Below are 24,951 nucleotides of genomic sequence, written 5' to 3' on the forward strand. Positions count from 1 at the left end.
TAACTGTTTAAATTTAAAAATATTCTTTAAATGCTTTGATATTAGATCTTATTAAACATTCTCTTGAGTATTTTAACTTAATTTATCTTTAAATATTAATGTTAGCTCTTTGACATAATTTTAAACATTCATTTTCCTAAATTTTTATCAGATTATTTTGATCAACATATTATCAGATGATAAATAATGAAACCCATACACTTAACATGAATTCCCAAAATAGAAAAGGAGGAATTAATTTCAAGTGTTAAACTGTGCTGCTATTAGGAGAAAAACTTCTGAGTGAATATTACGGTTAAATAAATAAGTAAATAGCTTGCTTTTCTTCTTGATATGTAAATTCCTTCCTTTTAATGACGCGATTAACATAATGAGATCTTCAACTTGCCCCCCTTGTGTATCGAATATATGCATATTTATTATCGTAATCGTGAAAAATGTTTCAATGAGTTTCAGATTTTTTTGGCATTTATTGTTATTTATGAGCAAAGAAGGCAGTGGAACATGATTAAAAAAAGAAAATGCAAAAAGTTAGCAAAAACCATATTTTATTCAGAAAAAAATTCAATTTTTCAACATTCATAACCTCCTGAAAGTTTTTTTTTCAGTTGAATTTTTATCTTTGTTATTTACATAATTTAAATTGATAACCATCGTATTTAAAGTTTCTTTTCGAAAAAGAACCTGAAAAATAATTTTCTTCTTCTTCAACATATCCATTATATGGCACAAGTCATTAAAACGACAAATGTTTTTTTCCGCTCTTGAAAAAAATGAAAAACGATGATGATGATTTCGATGAATGTGTAGTTTCTCCGAAAAACGTTTAATAGATTGTTCGAATGATTTTTATAGTTTTAAAGGGGCAGCATTATGTACATATCTTTTATTATGAGTTCCAGGAAATAGCTCTTAACATACATGAGGCATCCTCCTCATCAGGTTATCTTCATACGTATCTGTAAAAGCGAAATTCATGAATCAATAAATATGCATTCATTATTTTAATGTTTGAGAGATACTATTAAAATGCAATTTTATCTTACATATATCCTTTGCAATTAAAACTTAAAATTCTAAAGGCAGAAAGCATACTTGTTTTTTTAAAAATAAAAATATACATCATTAAAAACCCCATCATTTTTGGTCAAAATTAGCATTTAAATTACTTCAAATGTAGATCCGTGAAACTTTTTTTTGAACTTTGAAGCAAGTTATTTAAAAGAAAATATTTAAGGATAAAAATGTAGTACAAAATCAATGAAATTCTTAAAACAAATGCAATTGAAGACGGTACAAAAATAAATAATACTATTTTTAGGATTTCAGCACACCGTATAAATCCGGATGAAATTACGGTAAAAAATATCAGCAGATCCGTGAAACTTATAATGAAATATTTAAAAAAAAATGCAATCGAAGACGGTAGCTTCTGGGCTGCTGCTTTCTGGCAATATAATGGCTTTCTGGGATTCAAAATAAAAAATACTATTTTTAGGATTTCAGCACACCGTATAAATCCGGATGAAATTACGGTAAAAAATATCAGCAGATCCGTGAAACTTATAATGAAATGTTTAAAAAAAATGCAATCGAAGACGGTAGCTTCTGGACTGCTGCTTTCTGGCAATATAATGGTTTTCTGGGATTCAAAATAAAAAAAATACTATTTTTAGGATTTCAGCACACCGTATAAATCCGGATGAAATTACGGTAAAGAATATCAGCCGATCCATGAAACTTATAATGAAATGTTTAAAACAAATGCAATTGAAGACGGTATAAAGCTGGTTTCTGTGATTCAAAATAAAAAATACTATTTTTAGGATTTCAGCACACCGTAAAATTCCGGATGAAATTACGGTAAGAAATACCAGTACTCGGTCGGCTAATACTTTTTACTGTAAAATCCATTTTTACCGTAAAGTTATACTGAACAAACATTTTCATATACCGTAATTTTTGTGTGCAGTTATATTTACTGTGAAATCATTGCAATTAAATAAATAGTACTATATAAATTATGTTAAAAATTTTACGGTTAAAAAGGATTTTATGAATAAATGGATTTGACCGATGATGCATTCAGGGTGCCAGTTCCTTTTATCCCAATTTTATTAGGAGTTTTTTGCAATGTACGTTGTTGTTTCATCGTTGCATTTTAAACAGAATTTTTTTATTGTTTTTAGCTTAAAAATTTTTTAGTTAGTGACAATTTAACAAATGTTTGATAAAATTAGTTTTTATAGTGCTCAAATTTGGTGTCTGAAAAAAACTAGATATTTAATACAGCCCCATTATATATATTTAATATTTCTCCAATTTAAGATACTGTTTGCTATATATTCTCATCTAAGAATACTCCATTTAAAATATTGAGTAGTATGCCATAACAAATATGTAACAAAAGTAACGTGTATGTAGTATGAATTTAGTTTTACAAAAAAATAAAAATCAAATTCCTAGCAATAAATAATAAAAGTAATAACTGGTAACTGGAGAAGTAGTAACTATTAAGCAGTTAAAAAAAAACTAATGAAAATGTCTGAATAAAGTAAAAATTAATAAAGTTAAAATAAGTTTCTATATTTCTTATCGTTATGAAAATAATTAATTACTAACTGAATAATGAGAACAGTTAATAATCCTAAATTATCTATATCATTTTATTTGACACACTAATTCATTAAAGACTACAACCAAACACATTCCCAACCTCATTTGCAAACCTTCCGTCTAACCTACATAATAAAATTCGATAACTATCTCCTCACAGCTTTCTACCGCATTCTGAAATTCTCTGAAGAGATATTCTCGTATCGCAGTTTCTATAATCGGAACCAATTTCCTTCAGATTCTGTCAAATCAGCTTTAGATTCTGTCGAATCGGTAAACCAAATTCATTTTGGATACACACCTCTGATAACAATCCAGGAGCTGTGATGCCTGTCACATTCGGTTTCCGATAATTCGTCAATGTCCGTTGAGTCCGGATGAGGAGGGCAGGTCATGTGGAGGACATCCTCTACGTCATTTGCCCCGTCCCTGTAGCTGTGAAGTAGATAATTAAAATATTTCAATCGTTGACTATTTACTTCAGACTCAACAAACAAGTTTTTACACATTATAATAAATATTTGTGTTTCAAAGAATCTTTCATACCGCGATTGATAATACATGCATAAACTGTTACGTAATGACTGTTCTTAAACATCTGAGTGTTAGTTACGACTTTTTCCTGTGTTGAAAAAATGGTTTCTTTAATGTTAATCTATGGAAATGTAGAGAGTTAATCTATGGAAATGTTTAAGTAATTTTATTATTACTTTACCAAGGGGCTCATTAATTGGGGAAAATAAACATGTTAAGAATTCTCGTAAAAGAATAAAAATAAATAACTGTACGGATTAGAATTCGAAAATTAATATTTTTCTGAGGTAGACGAAAATGTAGTGATTTTAAAATGTAGACATCAATATTGAGAACAATAGCCGACCAGGTGGCCGAGTGGTTAGCGTGCCTGACTGCGGAGCCGATGGTTGCGGGTTCGAATCCTGCTCAGGGCATGGATGTTTCTTTCTCTCTGTGTTCTATGTCCTCTTTCCTCTGTGTGATAGTGTGAATGTGACCCACGCTATAAACTGGTTTGTGGTTGTGTGACGTGGATGACGTTGCTCCACCGCCGTGGCTTCGCCACAGGTGCCCACTGGGTAACGAGAAGAGAGTAGTAGTTCTGGCATTAAGAGGCCAATGGGACAATACAACTGAAGTGTCCACCATTTTAAAAAAATATATGGAACTATGAGAAAAAAAAAACTTTCATTAAAAGAATATGAATCTTAAATGTTTGAGTCTTTGATGAACTATGTATCTCACTCTCGTAGAATCTCTAATCTCAATGCTGATTGGTCAGCCTCATTTCAAACAAATAATACTTTACGACCCTCGATGGGTAAAAGTCGATTGCTTAAATTTTGCAGAACGTCTAAAAATATATATTAAGAGTTGCTATTGTGAAGCACCCAGTTTATTTATCATCTTTACCTGTTATCAAATTAAGAAATTGGTACGACGCTTTATGAATCTCAACAAGGTTTTTAACAAAAGTATATTACTCCCAATATTGATCAAGAAAGCTTTTAATTTATTTCGTTATTTCATGTTTATTAATATTTTGTTGGACAATTTGTTGTCTCGTTTTTCAAATAAAATGCAACTTTACATTTACTTGTGTCGAGTTTCGTCATAAACTCAATTTTTCATGCCACTGTTTTTATTAATCACTAATATAGAAAAGGATTAGTACCAAATAAAAAAGTTTCTTTGTTCATTATGAACCATTTTTTACAACAAATTACAGGAATCAATTAAAATCTACCTAAATTGGTACTTTCTAATTATTTACCAATCGGTATTTAACTCAACTACAGCGTTTGAAATTTCTCGGAAATTTTTTTAAATCGTATTATATTGCCCTATTCAACCAATACCATAGCTCTAAACACTAAAAAAAAAAGATTGTATATAAACTGTTAACTGCGAGAAAAACCCTTTATTGGCTGTTATCACCTAATATGGTTGAGCAACAGGAATATTATCGGTGCTAACTAGACTCGCAGGTAATGGTAATTGTGAGCATGATCTTCTATAGCTGGAAGCTAAGTCATGTGATAAGGATTTGTAATTCATATTTTTATTTTTCATAATCGAAAAAAACAACAAAATAATCTTATAGTAAATAGCCCTCGGTGAACACCTTATGAAAACTTTTAGTTCCTTGCAGTTGGGTGCGTACTTTAGCCAAGAGGGCTAATTTTTCTATCTCATAACTGGATAATCTGCTGCTCGAAACTCAGCATTGAAACGACAATATTTCCTCCTTTATATCAATACATGACGATTTTCACTCGCTCCTTAATTGGTGACCCTGGACAGTTAGAATATAAAACTCTCATTCCCGTATGATGACAAAGCCACGGAGCTGCTTAAGAGAAAATGTCTCGTATTTTTCATCGTTCAGGATAGATGGTCCCGCTAAATGAATTAACCCACATTGTTTATTACACTGTTCACTTAACACAACTCAACCACAGTCTAACTACAATAGCTAACTGAAAGCCTAACAAAACATCAATATAAAGCTAAACTTCAACTTTAGGGTTTTGAAAACATCCTTGTAAATTATTACAAAATCATATCGTTTTGTATACACAAATGTTTAATTAAATTAGTTGCGAACGATTTCAACTCGTAAAGATAAATGAATGCTCCTAGTCATAACTTGTGAGCCTAATTATATGAACAGGATGCTGCATATTACTGTATCGTAATTTTAGAATGGAAATTCTAACAGTGCATTTCCGTGCTTAAACGTTCCTTTAATATCCCTTGGTCTAACATTTTCTGTTTGTCAAGATTATTAAAAATTTTAAAACAATCTTTTTTCGCACTTTTACATATTTTACACATACATGAGAATAATTAAATAAAAATTAAGTAATTTTTTCAAAAGTTTGACTGCACAAACTTTTCTTGAATTTACAGACACTATTATCAATTGTAGTTGATAAAAGATAATATTTTAAATGCATTTTTCGTTAACTTAAATTCAAATGTAAAACTCAAAATAGGAAAATACATTGAATGTTCAAATACTGATTCCATAACATTCGATAAGTGTTCCAATATAATACCTTCAAATCAATGATTCTGAAAATGGTAGAATAAGAACTCTAAACCTATAAAATTTTAAGCGGTTTCGTCATTCCTGCAGCAGCCGATTGTGATACAATGGAGATTAGTGTTTCACAATTACTTGACTAACTCCACGTTTCTGACAAAGTGGTCAGACAAAGTGGTTGTGCACAGGTTGCATTTATTTCACGTAAAAGCTTCGAGTCCATTGGCCAAATATTGACGGGCTTCAACCCACAATCACCAACCACTCTCCCTTTCTTTCATTGCATTCAAGCCATTTAACCAGGGCTCAAACTAAATAAATAGTAAACCAAATTAACTAAATTAATTTTAAATACCAAAAGTTCAAATAATACAGATTATTCATAATTTTAACCAATTATGGAACTTTTTTAGGAATGTGATGTTTATAAGAACATAAAAGAATAACGCTTTCGGTTTATTTAAAAAAAAATCTTTTAAAAAGAAATATTTTCGAAAATATTTTAAAAAGAAAAATGAAGAACTGTTAACTTTTGTAACTGAAAAGTAGTTTTCTAATTTTCATTCAAAATACAATCTTTAAATTTTGGACTATAAATTTTAAATTAAGCATGCAGGCTAATTGCAAATATCATTAGAAAATAACAGTTTCATTTTTTAAAACAGAAATGAATGAAATTTCTTTGAAATCTAATTCTGATTAAAAAAACGTAAAAGCAAACTTCCACTCTTTATTTCCAAAATCAATTCAAAATGAAAATGTTCTAATTTTCGAAATAAATCAACATTGAAAAACTGCTTTATGTTAGCTCCCCTACTATCTAACTATAGTGTTAAATGTTTAGTTTCTACAATTTCTGTAAGTAGTTTTGAGTTTTAAAAAGTCTTAGAAGAAACTTTAAAACTAGATAACAAAATTCACTACAATCAAACATTTCTGTTAAGAATTTGGTTTTTCTAAATTGAGTTGAGAATTTGTAAAGATAAGAAAATGAAAATAGGAATTTAAATGAAAAAATAAGAACCTAGTTTGCAAAATGTATTTGTTTAAGATGTTTGATTTAAATAAAGGATTTTTTTTATAAAATGCATTTTCACTGTTATAAGAAATAAAAAAATATCGTGAATAGTTAAAGGAATTTATTGAAAGAAAATGTAAATTTCAATTACAAAGAGAACATTTCTTTGAAACAAGAGTCTCTGTAAGTGAAAAAGAACACTACACTTATAGCTTTCTCTATATGCTTTAAAATATTTTTTCTCAGTCATAGATATCGCTGTTTAAACAGAAACTAAAAATGACTTTTTTATGCGTTTAAAGTGTTCAACAATTTTTATTCTGTACAGTAATTTGTACTATTTGTATACTCTCAAAGGGAAACAAATCGGTTCATTGAACTATAAATGAATTAAAACATTTTTCCTTTTAACTTAAACCTCAGTAACATGCACTCATACTTAAAAATTAGGATAATATGTTTGAATGTCGTAGCAAATTTGAGCAAATTATGGTAAGTACTAAAATTTAAAATTAGAACTATCTAGATCACGGAGAAAAAAATTCTGGTAAAGCTACTATACTATAAAATTACCATACTGATTGTTTTGGTTTAAAAAAAAACATAATTCCAGTTTATAAAAATACTATACAGTATTTAAATAATTCATTTGGTGTTTTTTCCATTTATACAGTAACGGTTTACCAGAAATTATGGTTTTCAAAGTTTTGCTTTTAATTATTATGCAGGTAGTAAAAAATACAAAACTGAAAATTTATCCGAAAAAATAGTTTTCATGCCATGTTTTTAAGGGGCGTTATAATAAAATTAACTAATTTTACATCTATCAAATGTTATCAGATATTATGAAACAATATTCATTGATAATTATGGCAAAATTATTAACAAATCGCTTCGGTAAAAATTACCAATTTTTTGCTGCTCCTTCAGATCAAGAACATGGTAAATGTTACCATATTCTGGCTGCTTTGAGCATACTTCTTTTCTCAAACAATCTAAAACTCTAATAAATATTATTTTGTTAGATTTTTCTCTTTATTGTTGTTGCACTTATTCAAGAACATGATAAATGTTACCATATTCTGGCTGTTTTGAGCATACTTCTCTTCTCAAACAATAGAAAACTTTAATAATTATTATTTTGTTTAGGTTTTACTCTTCATTGTTGTTGCACTTATTCAAGAACATGGTAAATGTTACCATATTCTGGCGGTTTTGAGTATACTTCTTTTCTCAAACAATCTAAAACTCTAATAATTATTATTTTGTTTAGATTTTTTTCTTCATTGTTGTTGCACTTTGTCAAGAACATGGTAAATGTTACCATATTCTGGCTGTTTTGAGTATACTTCTTTTCTCAAACAATATAAACCTCTAATGATTATTATTTTGTTCCGATTTTTTTTTCATTGTTGTTGTACTTATTGCATGACTGTTTGATATTAAAACTATAATTTATATTGCTTTTATGTGAACCTTTGCTGATGTTTAGTATCATTGCTATAAAGTAGTTATGTTATATGTAGTAATGTTATGTTATTAAATAAAAATCCAAAAACCCTAGATGGAAATCTGAGGAATGGAACGAACTACGGAGTTTAAATATTTATTATGGATATTGATTGATGGGGAAAATGTTTATATGGCAAACATTTATAAAGATTCTTGTAAAAACATACCATGTTCTACAGAGTTTGTATTATACATTTTACTATACTTAGATATTTTAAACACTTAACCATTCTGGATCATCTAGGGTAAACCATGGTAAACAGGAAAATCAAGGTAAAACTACACCATACAGCGTAAGTCAGTACAAGGGTTATATAAATGGATAGAATATAGGGAACATCGTAAAGATTAAGAATTGTACAGATTGTAAAAATTCTTTTATAAAACTATATTAACGAGAACTGGAATCCTAATTGCAGCATTCGTAAAATCCATTTTTGCCGTATAATTTTACACCGTAAATTTTACAGTGATATTTATTTAACAGCAGCGATTAAATGATTTTACGTGGTAAGTATTTATGAAAAAATAACGGTTAATCAGATGTTTTGTTCTGTAAGATTTTGCGGTAAAAAGTCCCCGAAAAAGGGTTTACCAGCACTTTTAAACGTAATTTTCAGCTGCGGAATTGCTTACAGTGGAGCAACCGATAGCTGAAATCCTTGATGTAGACTCTCCATTCGTACGCTGTTAAACTAGTACATATATTTAGCTAAATTAAATAAGTTATTTTTATTTATAACATTTTTTGTGTGTTTTTCCAATAATCATCGTCAAAAGTTGTGATCAAATAACCCCAGAAATGGCTATTTCATCGTAATTTCATAATTTGAAGATCAATTCGATAAATTTGACCAAAAAAGTCATCATATGTTGAAATTACATAAAAAAAAAGCTATTTTGTGGACTTATTTGAATAAAAATGTTCACAATTTTAATAGAAAATTATTATTTACTTAAACTCACGGTGATTTAAAAAAATTAATGTGCCACATTTCATACAAACAACATATTTATAATTTGGAGTCTGACATTGTCTCTAGTGGCGTACGGCGACATTTGAACGCACGGAAAAGAAATCTGGTAAAATTACCGTTCTTTATAGTAATGACATTTCTGGTAAAATAAATAATTCTGGTAATAGAAACAAAGTTATTTAAACCATTCATTTGAAGGTTTTTCCATTCAAATTGTAAAGGCCTTCCGGAAATTCCAGTTATAGTATTTATTATAGCTCTTATTACTACACATTTAGAAAAAAACTCAAAGCCGAAAAGTACACATATTTAGCCAAATAAGTAGTTTTTATGCCATGCTCTAAAGTATCATGATACAATTACGAAATTTTACAATTTTTACCAAATTTTATTACACATTACAAAACTATATTTTATTATTAATTTTACCGATTCCTTTACCAACGCTCTTCGGTAAAAAGTACCGAGTTCCAATACAGTCAGATACTCAGAACATTTCCCCATATATTGGTAGTTTTGATCATTTTTTTTTCAATGTGATGTTACCTATTGTGATGGTGAGCTTCCACCTCCCTTTCAGGTTTTTATTGCATATTGAATTACCGACTATAGACAACATATACATATACACGCGCTTATAATTTATCCAAACTTCAGAAACTGCCATTAATTGACAGTTAAATATAGAATATATTTATAAATATGTTTGGATTTAAAAATATAACATTGATTGCAAGACATTTTTGCTAAATGCAAAATTTCATATTCAGAATCTTTGGAATAAATTAATGTATTTGCGAAATAAGCTTTTGAAGTGATTCAATTTGAGCATTTTATATCCCTTATCGAAGAAGTAGTTGAAGTTTAGAAATCAATTACTGTTTTTCTAAGCTTGCTGAAGAAATAATATCACTATTGAAAAATGTTTCGCGAAAGTGAAAAAATGTTTTATTAATTACCTTAAAATGAATTAGTTGTACGTTCAGTTAATTTATTCATCCGCCATAGCTCTGCGATCATTTTTACTTGAATTTTAAGCTGCTCTTAAAAATAAAAGAGAATCACGTGCAAAATGTACATAAATAACATCCAAATATTTTCCTGGTCTATCAAAATAAAGTGCTCCTAAATAAATATTTTACTATACATTCCCAATTAGCTTGGTTTTCAAAGAGAACGTATCTTGTGCCCGTTAAATTTTCTTAATGTTCACAGCGAAAAAGGAAATTAAGCAATCGATAAATTCCCGACGGGGAAATATTTCTTTTTTCCCCCATTTCTAGTTCAAAACTTTTTCCCTCCTAGATTTTAGTAACGTATTTTGTCCAAAAAGAACTATCGAGATAGCTTCTATAATTACCATTTTTTTTACTTCATACCCTTCTCGGAAAATGTAAGCTTGAACTTCACGATGAAAATTTTTTCCCTTTTTTTATAATTTTATTGGTTAGCGGGATGTAAAATTAAGCTTCCGCGGGCAATAATGACAGTTCTAATCAATGCCTGGGAGTTTGGAGTTTGCAAATTTTATGAAGCGTATCTTTTAACTAATTACTTCTCATCGGAATGAAATAATTAGAAAATTAGACCATGCTGAAAATAAGTTGCTTTGATTCATAGGCAATGACAGATTTGGGATATTTCAATGCTTTTATTTTTAGGTTGAAGATAAACGATAAATTATACATTAAAAACCAAACAAATTCTTTTTTAAATTAGAAGAAAAATGTTTAAATTAATTACAGGAAAAACTGTACTCTTCTACGTCGAAAATTATGTGACAGATACACTGACTACATCTGGATCGACATTTATTTAAATTTATGATTAATTTATAAGCAAAAGGTTCTTATATTAATGGTTTGACGATTACTGAAACTATTATATTTTAAGGTTGTGGTATTTTTTTTTTGTCGTATGCCTGTTTAGGCAGTGGGGGTGCGATTGTTCCTGTTTTTCAGTGGCGCCATCTATGGCCAGAAATTCGACTTCTGCCACGCCATTCACACAACCACAACCCGTTTATAGGGCGGGTCACCTTTACACACAAAGGAGAAAGGACATAGAAACACAGAGAGAGAGAAAGAAATATCCCTGCCTTGCCCGGGATTCGAACCCAGGATCTTTCTGATGCAGGGACAGTTCCCTGCCCCTTACACAGGCCGGTCGGCAAGGTTATGGTAAAATGAACAGTAAAAAAAAATAGTGTATGTACTTGGCACTCTTCTTTAGTCCTTAAACTTGCTCTTAAGGAACTCCATTAACTATGACCCATTCAATAATTAAGATCCAAAAATAATAATTTTTTTTAAAAGCAAAGCAAGAGACATCACTTTTGCGTTTGTTATTTAGTTACTTTCCAAGCGCTTATTTTTTTTCCATTCATTTATAGATGGAGAGAGAGATTAGATGAACTTTTTTGTAAACTTAGTTTTAGTTCTTGATTATTTTAATACAGTAATTTTAAAATTGTTTGTTCAATCATAAGTTACAGTTTTTAATGTATCTGTAGTTAATACTTTTAACCTATGGAGACATCAAACGAAACATTGATTTTCCTTAAGGAGTAGTCAGCAAATGATGCCACACTTTTTTTCTAATGTTTGATCCCTTTTGTTCCCTTTGCCAAAAGTGTCACACTTTATTGTACCCCTATCAAACTCGTCTCATCTCACTCAAGTTTAATGACATTAATATACACTAGCAGTTAAGAAACAAAGAAAATGTTATACATCACATTTAAAATTTTATTTTTAAACTTAATATATGTGTCCTAATAACTCCACCCTGAGAGAAAGGGGGAGATTTGGACAAAGGGTTCATCACCGTTTCCTGTGAAAAATACCAATTTAACACAGAAACCAAAAGTTTCGAAATTCATGGATTACTGTCTGGGGCAGGAACTTGGGACATTTTTAACGATGAGTGTATTTCTTGGAGTGAGATGACGTATAACTGAAGAGGCAAGAGGAAAGCCTTCGGGATGCTTTGCATTTGAAGAGGTCCTTCTTGAAGTCAAAACTAATCTTCGTGATGGATCATGGCATGTGAAGACCATGTTTTAATACGAAAAAAAGCAAGAGGTTGTTATGGAAATGGAATGAGAAAATTTGGATATTTTTGGAATATATGAGTTTCTTTGGAAAAGTTTTGGAAAGCTCAGGACTGGAAACAACAACATACTCAAGAACAAACGAAAGACTTGAAAAAGGAGAGAAACTCATATTACTAAATAAGAGTTTTCTTGAATTGGAACCAGTGAATGAAAAAAAATTACAAGAGCAAGGCTCTATTTTAGGCATGTCAATCTATGAGCACTACAAATCTACAAATGTTAATGATGGTGAAGAAAAAGATTGTTGCTATCAACATTTTCAAAATTTTGCAAAACATGATACGATCATTTAAATAGGTGATTTGAACCCGAAAATTGAGAAAGGGACATCCAAAGACGAGCAATGTTTGAGAAATAAACCCCAGAAGGACAAAATGAAAATGGGGAACTGTACATCAATTTCTGCGAGCTGAACAGTTTTGTAATTAAAGAAAAATAATTTAATCATAAGAAAATACGTAAGTTGACAATGGTTTCTCCAAATGAATTGCATAGAAAGCAATAATCATATTGATATAAATGGAAAATCTTTCAGGTCCATGAAAGAGGTCAGAGTTATGAGAGGTACTGATGCAGTAATTAATGAGAAATTAAAAAAGAAAAATAAATAAACCGATGACAACGATTTGAAAATATAATATAAAAATAAATTCTGAAGAAGTTGATTCCTTCTCGTCTTGATGCTTGTGAGAAATTTCTGTATTTAATTGTCTTAAAAATAATTCCAATCAAAATTTTCCACTCAAACAAAAAAAATAATAATCCTAAAACGTATTAAAATAAAAAACAAAAAAAAAAATTTTTATTTTCTGTTTCATTAAAATTTTTTTAATAAATTTAAGAAAGTATTTTAGAAGCATAGTTTAATTAGCAAAGCGAAGACTCCCCAAAACATTTTTAGACGTCAAAGAACTAAACGTCAAAACAGGTCGTTATTCCTGCTATCTTATGGCAAATGTTTTCGGTCAGTCATATCCCAATTAGCCTCCGAATTTTTATATTATTATTCAAAACTTCAAGGAACAAAACTTATTTTAAAGTTAATTAAAATTTTCTTCTCATATGATTAGTTAAATTTGAATCAATAAATATAGGACTTAAAATTCGCCTTCATTCAATTGACAATTCTTATTACATAAAGTGTACTAAAATATGCTTACATATTGAGAACAGTATCTAATAATTTCAAAATTAATTCAACTTAAATCTGAAGTCCAGAAATAAATAAATTCAAACAGTATAGTCAAACGAACGTTTCAGAAAGAATATTTTAGAGAGACCTTCCATTTTGTTTAGTAAAGACTCGTCGAAAATTTTTTTGACTTCAAAGAAAGAAATGTCCGAACATTTCACTGTCACCTGTATCTTCCGGCAGATGTTTTGTGTCAATCATTAAACTATAAATCCACTGTCCTTCTTCTTTATACTTCATTATTAGAATTTCCAATTTTGAAATGCAAGCCTCATTGGAGAAAAAAATCACATTTTTAAGTTCACTGGAAGCAATATAAATCGACAAACACCTAATCAATAATCATGCCACTTAAGATTCACCTTCATCGACTTAACTATATTATACCTGAAAGTTCACTACGTCTTTTGTATCTTGAGAAAAGTTTCAGTGCACAATATTTTTAAAAAAAAAAAAATATTTGAATCTGCAGTCCAGAAAAAACGAAATTCGAAAACTGGAGCTAAATGAACATATAACTGTTATTTTTAACTTCAATCAAATGCCTTTTTTCTTCTTTTTTAACTCATAATTCGAATACTCAAAGAACGAAATTTATTCAAGTTTAAGAATGCTCGCTTCGTTTGGGATTAAATCGAGTCCTTAAATAAACTTTAAATTGCAGTAAATCAGCAAAAAATTACCTGAAATTCGCCTTCATCCACTTAACTAATGTTATAACTTAAAGTACGCAGAGTCTCTTGAATCTTGAGAAAAGTTTCAGTATCTAATTATTTGGAAATAAATTCAATTTAATCTGCAGTCCAGAAAGAACGAAATTCGAACAGTGTAGTCAAATGAACATTTCAGAAAGAATACTTTAGAAAGACCTTACAACTTGTGAAGCAAAGACTCGTCGAAAATTTTTTCGACTTCAAAGAACGAAACGTCCGAACATGTCACTGTTCCTATTATCTTCCGGCAGATGTTTTGTGTCAGTCGTTTCACTGCTAATCCGCTAAAGCTGCCCTTTTTTTCCACTTTCTTTCAAACAATTCTTTTATTCTCTACCGGAAGACTGGAATTGCTTCAGCTTTATTGTATTTGAAACGTTTCGAAAAAAAAGATGAAATCTTTTGCTTCGATGGGAAAGAAGACTTTTATTTTTGACAATTAGGTACGGGAAAATAACACAAAGAAAGATAATTTGAAAGAGCAATACTCAATCCTCTAATGATGAATTCGAGTAGATAGTATTTTACTGGAATCAGTGTAGCAGATGCACAGTTTAAAAGAAATCTAATATGTTGTTTGTGAAAAAATTCGGAGTGTTTCTTTTTGGCGTCTTATACTTTTTTCAATAAACTCTTCATTTATAAAACAAAACGAACTATTTTAGCTTAAATGATTTGTTTTAAACACACATTAATTATACAAAGAGATGTTTACAGAAAGTAAAGTGGTTTCAACATATTTTTTTTTTATAGTTGGATTTTATATTGTTTGTTTCTAGAGCGAAAAATACACAAGTTTTGTTTTACAAACAAATAAACTAAATCGAATTTTGTTTTAAAGACTAAATACTGGAAAATGCTGAAGAAATATAACAGCAATTACATTCATTTCAGTTTTATATTCGATTTCAGTTTTTGTAGCATCTATTTTCAATAATTGTGAAATTTTTGAAATTGTCGTTGTTTAAACTGTGGTATGTTTTAATTTTTTAATTAACCTCAACTTTAAACAAAGAAAAACAATATATCATTCATCTGAAATGTTATTTTTTCGCGAAAAAAATCTTCTTTCTTAAAAAAAAATGGAAAAGAATACAAATAATTTTTATTAGAAATGTTTCGTTTTTTTACTAAATTTTTTTAATAAAGAAAAACTATTTTAAAAGATTAAAAAACATTTTAAGGCTTAATAAAAAAAATACTTCAGGATTAATTTTTAATTGGAAAACTGACTCATTTTTTTTAAATATATATATAATGAAAATGAGCATTTGATTCCTCTCTAAAAATAAATTTCTCATTTTGAAATAAGAAAATTACATTTTGTTTTGAAGACATTTCTCAGTTCATAATAAATTGATTCCTTTTTTTTCTTTTCTCTTTTTTTATTACAAGCTTCTTGAGCTTAGTGGTTAACTTTAGGAAACATTTAAAAAAAAAACTACATCTGAGGAAGACTTTATGTTAGATACATTAAACTATGCAACATTAAATTTTATTAAATTATTGAATGTTACAAACGTTATTGGAATAGAAAACTAAGTAAAAATCCTTAAGCATTTTTAAGTGAAAAATGGTCTTTTGCTTGGCAAAAATCTGTCTACTAGTGTTTTAGATATCTAGTATTGTTTTGGTGAATCATTTAAACGCAATAACTATGAATTCTATGGACTTCGGTAAATGTAACCTTGTTAATCAGAAGTCTTTTAATCGAAAATAAAATAATTTAACGCAATTAATTTTTCTGATTGAATAACTGCTTTTGGTGTTTAAAAAAAAAGCTATAGATACTTACGAAACAAAAATAACTTTGGTAATTTACTTTTACTCGTGATTAATGTTACAAAAAATAGAATTAGACATTTTTTATATATATAATTATATTAGTAGAAACATTTTACTAAGTCATTAGCAAAACCCAATTCCGATCAGAAAAGCAATCGATCTATAATATTTCTAGCTAGGATATCTCACTAAGTCATATATTGGAATCAGTTGCTACGTTGCATTAGCAGGGGAAAAAACGTATAGTTGTAGTATTGGATGGAAAATTACTTTTGAACTAATAACATATTTGCTTTCCTCGCTGTTTTATAGATTTAATACACATTGCTAATTGCTTTTGTTAAAGTAATTCTAAAACTTCTTTGATATTAAACGTTCCGTAACCTACGATATGAAAAAATCCAATTTAAGTGTCCTTTTGCACGATGTATTTTAAATTATAATCTTCGTAAATATAATTTCCATTAATTTAATGCGTAAGAAATTCAAATTCCATTCAAAAGGAAAGTGAAATGCCTCTAACATTTTTTATGTAATTTGTTTCAGTTTTTAAACGTGTACTACAATGACGAATTCCGGAAGATCTCTCGTAAATCTACCCTGTAAATGTCATTAAAAAAGACATTTATTTCGCAAAGTGATTGATTTTTACAAAATATTAATTGAGAATATTAATTTTTGAAAATTTAAATTAAAATAAGTATTCCTTAATGAACAAAAAGTGCTGAATATATTTATTGAATGAGTCTTTTGCATTTTCGCAATTATTTATAAGAATTTTTTACAATACACAACTTTCTCTTTAGATAAACTATTGTTTTGGTAGAAAAACAGTGTGTAACTAGACAACTTTGTGTGGTGCAGACCCTGAATCGAGAAAACTTAAAGTATTAAACAAATTTCAATAGCAGTAAAAAAATCTAGCAATTTCGAATATTACATTTTTGTTTGAAAATTAATAGCAAATATTTTAAAATGTAAAACATTTTAATTGCAATTACGTTTTTCAAAGTATTTATCATAAAGTAATTTGCAATATAAGTCTATTTTAAGTAATAAATCGTTTATCTAACAAAATGCGTAACTCAAAAATGGGAGATTACAAAGTAAAAAAAAAGGAAAAGAAACTTAACACTTGTAATTTTATGCCATTATTTGGATTTTTTGTGACATATTTTCTTGTTCACTGTAATGTATTGTAGCTGTACTGCCTTTAAAAATGTTTGTTTTTGCCTCGTTTCGGTTATGAAGTGATTATGATATTTTCTATAAACAGAAGGTTTGGGATTCGATTCTCCTCTCTGGTCTGGAAGGCTTACATGTCACAATATTGTGGCTGTGGTAGCCTGGTTGGTATGGCGTTAGGCTCGTGTTCGTGAGAACATAAGTTTGAACCTCGCCAGTTGAAAAATCCTCGTGTATTAAATGGTGACTGGTGTGCACGTTAAATCTGTCGGGGTTACAAAGTCCTCCAATTTCACACAACCGTAAAACATCTATATCATAATAAATCAATACCCCTGGAAGAATGAATGGAGCATGATTGGGTCCTCCCAGCAAAACGGGCTGCGACGTGTGCATGGCTAAAGTCACATTCTTGGCCATAGATCACGCTACTGAAAAACAAGAAATGGACCCTTTGCTTTAATTTCGCTTTTCTTTAACAGGCTTGCTGATATTGGCAAATAGCGTAAGTAACAACAAGACAGACTATTTACCCTATGTTCGACATATGGTAAATTATTTACCATATGTAAGACAGAGAATAACAGGAATTTACAATAAGCAAAAAACAGAGCTACACGCTATGTTTTTGGGTGCATTTGTGTTTAAAACAAAATACATATTTTTGTAGCCATATAAATTTTAAAGTTAGCTATACACTTTAGATCCAGAATATGAAATCAAATTTTATATACCTTATTTTTTCTACTTCAAATCTTTCTTAAATTTTTTAATATAAACTAGCTCTAAAACTTTGTGTTTTACATTCAATGTATAACAAATGTAATGTAATTATAATGCTATGATTTTTCGTATTCGTAAACTATTAATGTTTTCCTAGCTCTCTCTGTATTTTAGAGTAAGAATTAATGACATTATCAGTTACTATTTTACAACTTGTATGATTGCTATTAAGGACAAAAAGTAAATATTTCGTATAAAATTATTCTTAATTTTATATAATCGAACTTTTATCTAATTTTTTTTTGCGAAACAAGATGTTTATTGTACGGAACAAAAGTTTTGGACAAAAGTTTATGTATAAAAACTGTTTCAAGTAATTAAGTCAAAATTTAAGTTAAAAAAATTAAGTTTAGTCTCCATTTAAGTATGTATTTATCTCAACTCTAGATAACTTATCTAAAAAATTTTATTTAAAAAAAAAGATATGTTAAGTAGGTACGTGAATACTCCCATAAAAGTATATACTGTACAAAATAAACCAGATGTTGAAAATGATGAATGGTAATGAATGCAAAATAAAAGACATGACAGAACATTCAAAACATTTTTTTTAAATAAGAGGCATTTGTAATTTAAGAAATATGTTTATGTCTTCCTTTTTTCGTGACTGCATTCAGTTTGTTTCAAAAACAGCAAAACTACTTCTAGAAATGAAATATTTTCTCATGCCATTTTCAGATAATTTGAGCAGAAAAAAAGAAGAGAACGCCTCTCTAAGAAGCCAACTTTTATTTTCGATATTAGATGCATTCTGAGACTCAATCGTCTAATGGAAGATATCAGGTGTTGCAGCAATTCTATTTTTTTTTTTTTTTTTGCCCACAAGCGCCAAAAGAAATCGCCAAGAATGCACAACAGTCCTACCCGAGATTTAGAATTTCGCGCAGCCATACTTCTTCCATTTCTTTAATCTCTTAAAGGCAGGGATAATCAATAGAAAAATAACGTCAGCTTCCGTTCTGAACAAAGAACTACATTCAGGTATGGTAGCTAAAATTTTCATTAAATTGATTAGATTTTTTTCATGAAAAGAAGAGGTATTTTTAATGCTGTTTAGTACTTTTTGTGTTGTGACAGCATTCTTTCGTTTAGGAAAAATGAAACCAGCTTTTTTTTTATTTAGTTGTTATTCATCCATCTAAACCATTTGAAAAGAGGAATTATTCAAAGAGCTTTGTTGGCAAAAAATGTCACGCAATCTGTACAGTTTCAAGGTTTTTTAGAAAGTATAAGACGTGCTTTGAGACTTCTTCTTTTGTTACTTAAAAATGAATTTTTTTTAAATTTATTTTTTTGCTACGAAGAAATTTCGAACAATGACATACTTTAAGTGCAAGCAATTTTAGAAATTAAAAATAAAGACGCAACATTTTTCATATAAAACAATAAATGGATTTGTTTATTTTTCTTATTTTATCCAAGCTTTAAATAAAAATGCTACTTTTTTGTTAAACTGAATACTTTATAAGTATTCTTTTACGAGAGTTTGATTCGCAAACATGCTTTAAATATGATTAAAATCCCATGCTTGAATAGAAAAATAAATATCAGATTTCACGGAATTTTTGGAATTCTAAAAAGTATTTTATTCCACCAACTACTTTAATGTGAATCAGACTATTTTTAAACTAGCAGAAACAATTTTATTTCTTTGAATATGGTGGTTTCTAATTACATTGTTCAGTGTTTTTTGATAAATGTAAAAGAGCATAAACATAAAAAAAAAGTATTTTTCCATTTCAATTTTTTGAGCGTGTCTGATTTTATTCCAGGGAAAAATGTAAAATCGCAGAATTGGATGAAAATCTTATGATATTTTTAAACTTATTCTTCATTGTCAGTAAATGAAGATTTATTTGAAAAATAAATTTTAACTTAAAATACAAATATTTAAATTAATAATACTTGTTTTTTTAGTCAATATTCAAATTATGGCACACATAATTTTAATAATAAATACAAAATCATTTAGAATTTGCATGACCATTATTGTAGCAATGGGGTCAGCATTACGCACAGACCTCCAAATAACTAGTACCCATCAATTTGAGACTTGGTTCTTGTCTTCAAACTGTCACTGGAGATCAAACCCCAGTTCTTCACAGTGACGGTTCAGTGCCTTAACCATTGAGTCATCACGTATCCCAACTAATTTTTACTTTTCTGACGGACTCGATTAAAGTGAAAATTTGTAATTGAACGATTCAAAAAGTAATACAAAAAATCAGACAAAATTTTTTTTTCTGTGCAAAGTTAATTTTTTAGACTTTCATCTACAATCAATACGATATTAAAAATAATTTAATGCAATTTACTGTAAGCAATTCGAAATCATCACGTTTAAATTAAACGGCATTATTGTAGCAATAGGGTTAGCATTGCGCACACACCCCCAAACGACTAGTACCCATAATTTGAAACTTGGTTCTGGTCTTCAAACAGCCACTGGGGATCAAACCGGCAGCTCTTTACAATGACCGTTCAGTGCCTTAACCATTGAGCCATCGCGGATTCCAACTAATTATTACTTTTCTGACGAAATATAATAAAGTGAGAAATTGTAATTGAACGATTTAAAAAGTAATACAAAAAATCAGACAAAAAAATTAATATTTTCTGCGCAAAGTTCATTTTTTAGACTTTCATCAACATTCAATACGATATTAAAAATAAATTAATGCAATTTACTGAAAGCAATTTGAAATTTTATGACCAACGGCCTTATTGTAGAAATGGGGTTAGCATTGCGCACAGACCCCCAAACAACTAGTACCCATCAATATGACACTTGTTTCTGGTCTTCAAACAGCCACTGGGGATCAATCAATACGATCAATCAGCTCTTCACAATGACGGTTCAGTGCCTTAACCATTGAGTCATCGCGGATCCCACCTAATTATACTTTTCTGACGAACTCTATTAAAGTGAAAAATTTTAATTGAACGATTTAAAAAGTAATACAAAAAATCAGACAGAAAAATCTATATTTTCTGCGCTAAGTTATATTTTGAGACTTTCATCAACAATCAATACGATACTAAAAATAATGTAATGCAATTTACTGCAAACAATTCGGAAAATCACCACGTGTAAATTAAAAATACGTCGTATCACTTCAATATACAATATACAACACAATACTTTATCATACAATATATTTTTAGAAGAGCTTCTTTATTACATGTATTTCATTACAAGACAATTGCTTCTTCGTAGCAACGCAATTTTCCAAACTGATTTCGTGTCCGATTTACCAGCAAATTCCATTTCCTAAAACAGTTACACATTGTCGCAAACTGTTGTCTTAGCGCGTTCCTACGAAAGGCCAACTCCTACGCAATTAAGCAGTTCTGATTACATAGGTAGAAGTCTACATTACTTTGCATCCTATCAAAGAATCTGATGCCGAGATTATATTGAAGTGAGTGGGGAATTCGAAGGTTGTCGCAAACAAAACGATCAATAGCAATCAAGATAGAACGAATAGGGGTGCTCGCATGGAGAATAATATCACACGGGGTGTTACAAAAGGATGGATGTCCGAGTTCTCGGATGACAATAGATTCAATCAGCAAGTTGGCTGAATTGACCGATAGTGTTTTGGTCTATCGGTTGGATCTCTTTCACTTTTTCTCATTGGAAGGAATGGGTTGAAAGAGTGAAAAGTAGAGAAAAAAGGTCTTCAGTGGGTATCGCAAAACTATTCTAAGAAGAAGATTGATGAGGTTGATTTTATTGAGGATTGGACATGATTTTTATTTGATTTTATGGTTAGATGCAATCAAAATAAGATGATCTTTAGAAAGACTAGACATTTCATTTCTTTCTTTCTATTTTTCTTCTTGTAATATGAGATAAGTATGTTATTAGGAATTCATAGTGACATATTCGCTAGATTTATTTTAATAAACACAAAAATTATATTTTTATGTTAATGTTGTATTGATTATTAAAAGAAAATAAATAGATTATGTAATGTATCCTCAATACAAAAACAAATAAAGAAAAAAAAATTCCCTCAACTGTATAGTTAAAAAATTAAAGTATTGACCCAAGTCTTGATTTTTCATATATTATTTCAGATATCATATTGAAATTTAGAAACCATAAAATAAAGAATATTTAACATTCTTCATTTACATGCTCTTTGATTTGTTGTTTAAAAAATTTTATTTTTTATTACCCCCAATAATTGTTGTTATAAATACTAGGAAGACATAGTTCCCCTTAGAATGTTCTAATAATTTTTGTAAGTTCATATCTTTACTAAATAGAATAAGGAAGATAGAATTTTGCAAGAAAGGAATTTCTGATTGTTTAATTTTATTTAGTAAACAATTTATGCATGTGGAACGCAACTTAAGGTTTATGTGAATAGTCAATAAGAGTTATGCAAATAATTTTTCTTTCTTCAATATAACTTATTATTTTCTACTATAATGTTGTTATATTTCGAAATAGTTTACTCTAAAGACGTAATGGTTTGAGAATGTTTTTTAAATGAAAAAAAAAAAAAACATAAAAACACCAATTTTACGAGGTAAATTTCAATGCTAACTTTTGTTCTTGTATCATGAATGTAAATCAATAATTCAAAAAATAAATAAATTAAAAACAGAATATTTTATTTTAAACTTCATATAATATATTTATGCCAAAATATAATATAAAAGAGTTTTCATTTATAAAGTATAACCATATTTAATATTAGCGATAAACTTTTGACTTATTAATATTTTAAGCTAAATTCAGCTATTGTTCAAATAATATTATATTTCACAAAATAATCAAAGGAGGAAATACCGATAAAATAAGTTACTAAAGTAGTTCCATTTCCAAATCACTAAATAAAGGAAAATTTATCTCCAACCCTTATAGAATCTTAGACAGAAATATATGCGAATATGACTCTATTATACATCACCCGCAACTCCCTTCTGTATAATTATCTCCTTTAAAAATAAAAGAACGAATCATACTAAAAGCAATCACAACGTTTAACTCAACCAGCGTGATCTAAATAAGGAAATTTCCTTCCCTATGAATACAGATAGATATATTCTGCAGGATCGATTCCCCAATCGGGAAAAGCTGCTTACAAACGATTGTCAATATCCAGAAGAGATTCTGGACCAATCAGTGGAAAGGATTGAGAGTTCTAAACCGATAGATAATAAATTGACCCTTCGCAAGAATGCACCAGTGATTTGTAGAAAATTGGATGCAGACTATGTCAATTGGACTAAAGGAAACAATCTTTGTCTGGTGATATCAACGAAGTACTATTCATTTTAACAAGCATTGCGTGAGAGCTAATCTCGGATCACGGAATATATCTTCATTTTTGTCAAAATATATCTTACCTGTCTGCTCAAGATTTAGTATTTCTTTTAATATTTTAATGAAATATTGCTTATTTTGACAAGATTTGAGAGAAGTTTTGCAATTTTTAAAAGATATAACTTCAACACTATTCAATTTAAACAACATTGAATGAGAAATAATCTCCAGCCACATCAATTAATTTAAACATATATTTTACTTTCCTAATACAGATTCCGTTTTTTTTTTTAAAAAAATGGGGAAGTAGTATTTATTTTTATAAAATCAGCATGAGATGTTGCCTTTTTAAAATATTTAACTGAAATGCTATTTATTTTACTAAGCATTGCGTGAGAGATAATCTCGATTCATAAAATATATTTTTCTTTTTGTAAAATTATGTATTACCTATCTGTTTAAGCTTTAGTATTTCTTTCAACATTTTAATAGAATATTAATATTTTGTCAAGCTTTTGTATTTGAAAAATAGCATTTAACTTAAGAAAAATTCATTTTAATCAATATTGCATGAGAAATAATCTCGAGCCAACTTTATTTAATTAAATTAAAGATGTAAAAAATTTAATTAATAAATATTCTATTACAAGAATAAGAACAAACCACTTTAAATGGATGAAAATTCTTCCCGATAAAATAAGAACCTATATTTCCTGCAGGAACTGCACCGATATCTAACATCCCCCGGATCACATTCTCGAGTGCCCAGCCCTTACCCCATTTGTTTTACAACTGGGTATGGTGCCACTGGCTTCAGAACTTCGTGAGATCCTCTACAGTAATGATATTAAGCTAGCGAATGCAGTTTTGAAGGCACACGAGGTCATTTAACTGCCCATGGACACGATAAAAAAATTATATATATTCCAAATGTCTGATAAAGATTTAAAAAATATATTTGCAGATGGATCACTTAAAAAATATAGTTATGGAATTCTTATTTCAACTAATCAAAACATTTAACTAAAATACAATTCAATTTAATATTTGTGCATTTTGTGAGAGATATTCCCAATAAATCAAAACAGTTTGGATGAAGCACAAACAAAGGAACAGAAGTAGACATACTACATTTTCGAATCTTTAACAACTTCTAAAAACAAACAACTTTTTAAGCGTCAAAAAAGTGGTTCAACTCTAAAAGTTATTTTTGTTATAGAATCGAAACTAATAGCATGTTCATTTTAAGTCCATTAATTATTTGTGCTTTATTCCTGTTGTTTTGATTTGTTCATACGTAGCACAAAGTAAAAATTATCTTCAATAAGATAATCAGAAACTAGTTTAAATACATTTTAATTTCAGTACATAATTATCTGATTTATCCATCTCATATTTCGTATAGTATGTTTATATAGAGATACTATTGGGTTTAGCAAGTATTATTTGAGATTATGAATTTTTCAGTTAATTAAATGAATTACTACTTTTGTTATGTTAAATTTTTCCTTCTTAAAATATTAATACCTGAAATATTTTCTGTCTACCACAAATTTTGCATGTTTTTGTTAAATACTTGATATAGACATTTTATTCAATTTGACAAGCATTGTTAGAGATTTATAATTGTTTTATATATTTTAATTAAATACTATTCCTTAAAATAAGCATTGCGTGAGAGAATATTTTGAAAAGGTTATAGCATGCCTT

At 28.9% G+C, this 24,951-nt stretch overlaps 1 protein-coding gene across 1 annotated transcript in view; it reads right to left on the reverse strand.

Moving 5' to 3' along the window:
- Positions 1–531: 531 nt before the first annotated feature.
- Positions 532–24,951, reverse strand: part of LOC107441526 (cell adhesion molecule Dscam1) — a 417,585-nt gene continuing 393,165 nt past the window's right edge. Inside the window, 2 exon segments of the mRNA XM_087153704.1 lie at positions 532–959; positions 2,918–3,051. Of these exon segments, the coding sequence (XP_087009830.1) occupies positions 913–959; positions 2,918–3,051 (181 nt within the window). The 3' untranslated portion in view covers positions 532–912.

Source organism: Parasteatoda tepidariorum, chromosome 10 (genome assembly GCF_982258835.1).
Source record: "Parasteatoda tepidariorum strain Cologne lab strain chromosome 10, Ptep-v5.0, whole genome shotgun sequence".
Taxonomy (NCBI): domain Eukaryota; kingdom Metazoa; phylum Arthropoda; class Arachnida; order Araneae; family Theridiidae; genus Parasteatoda; species Parasteatoda tepidariorum.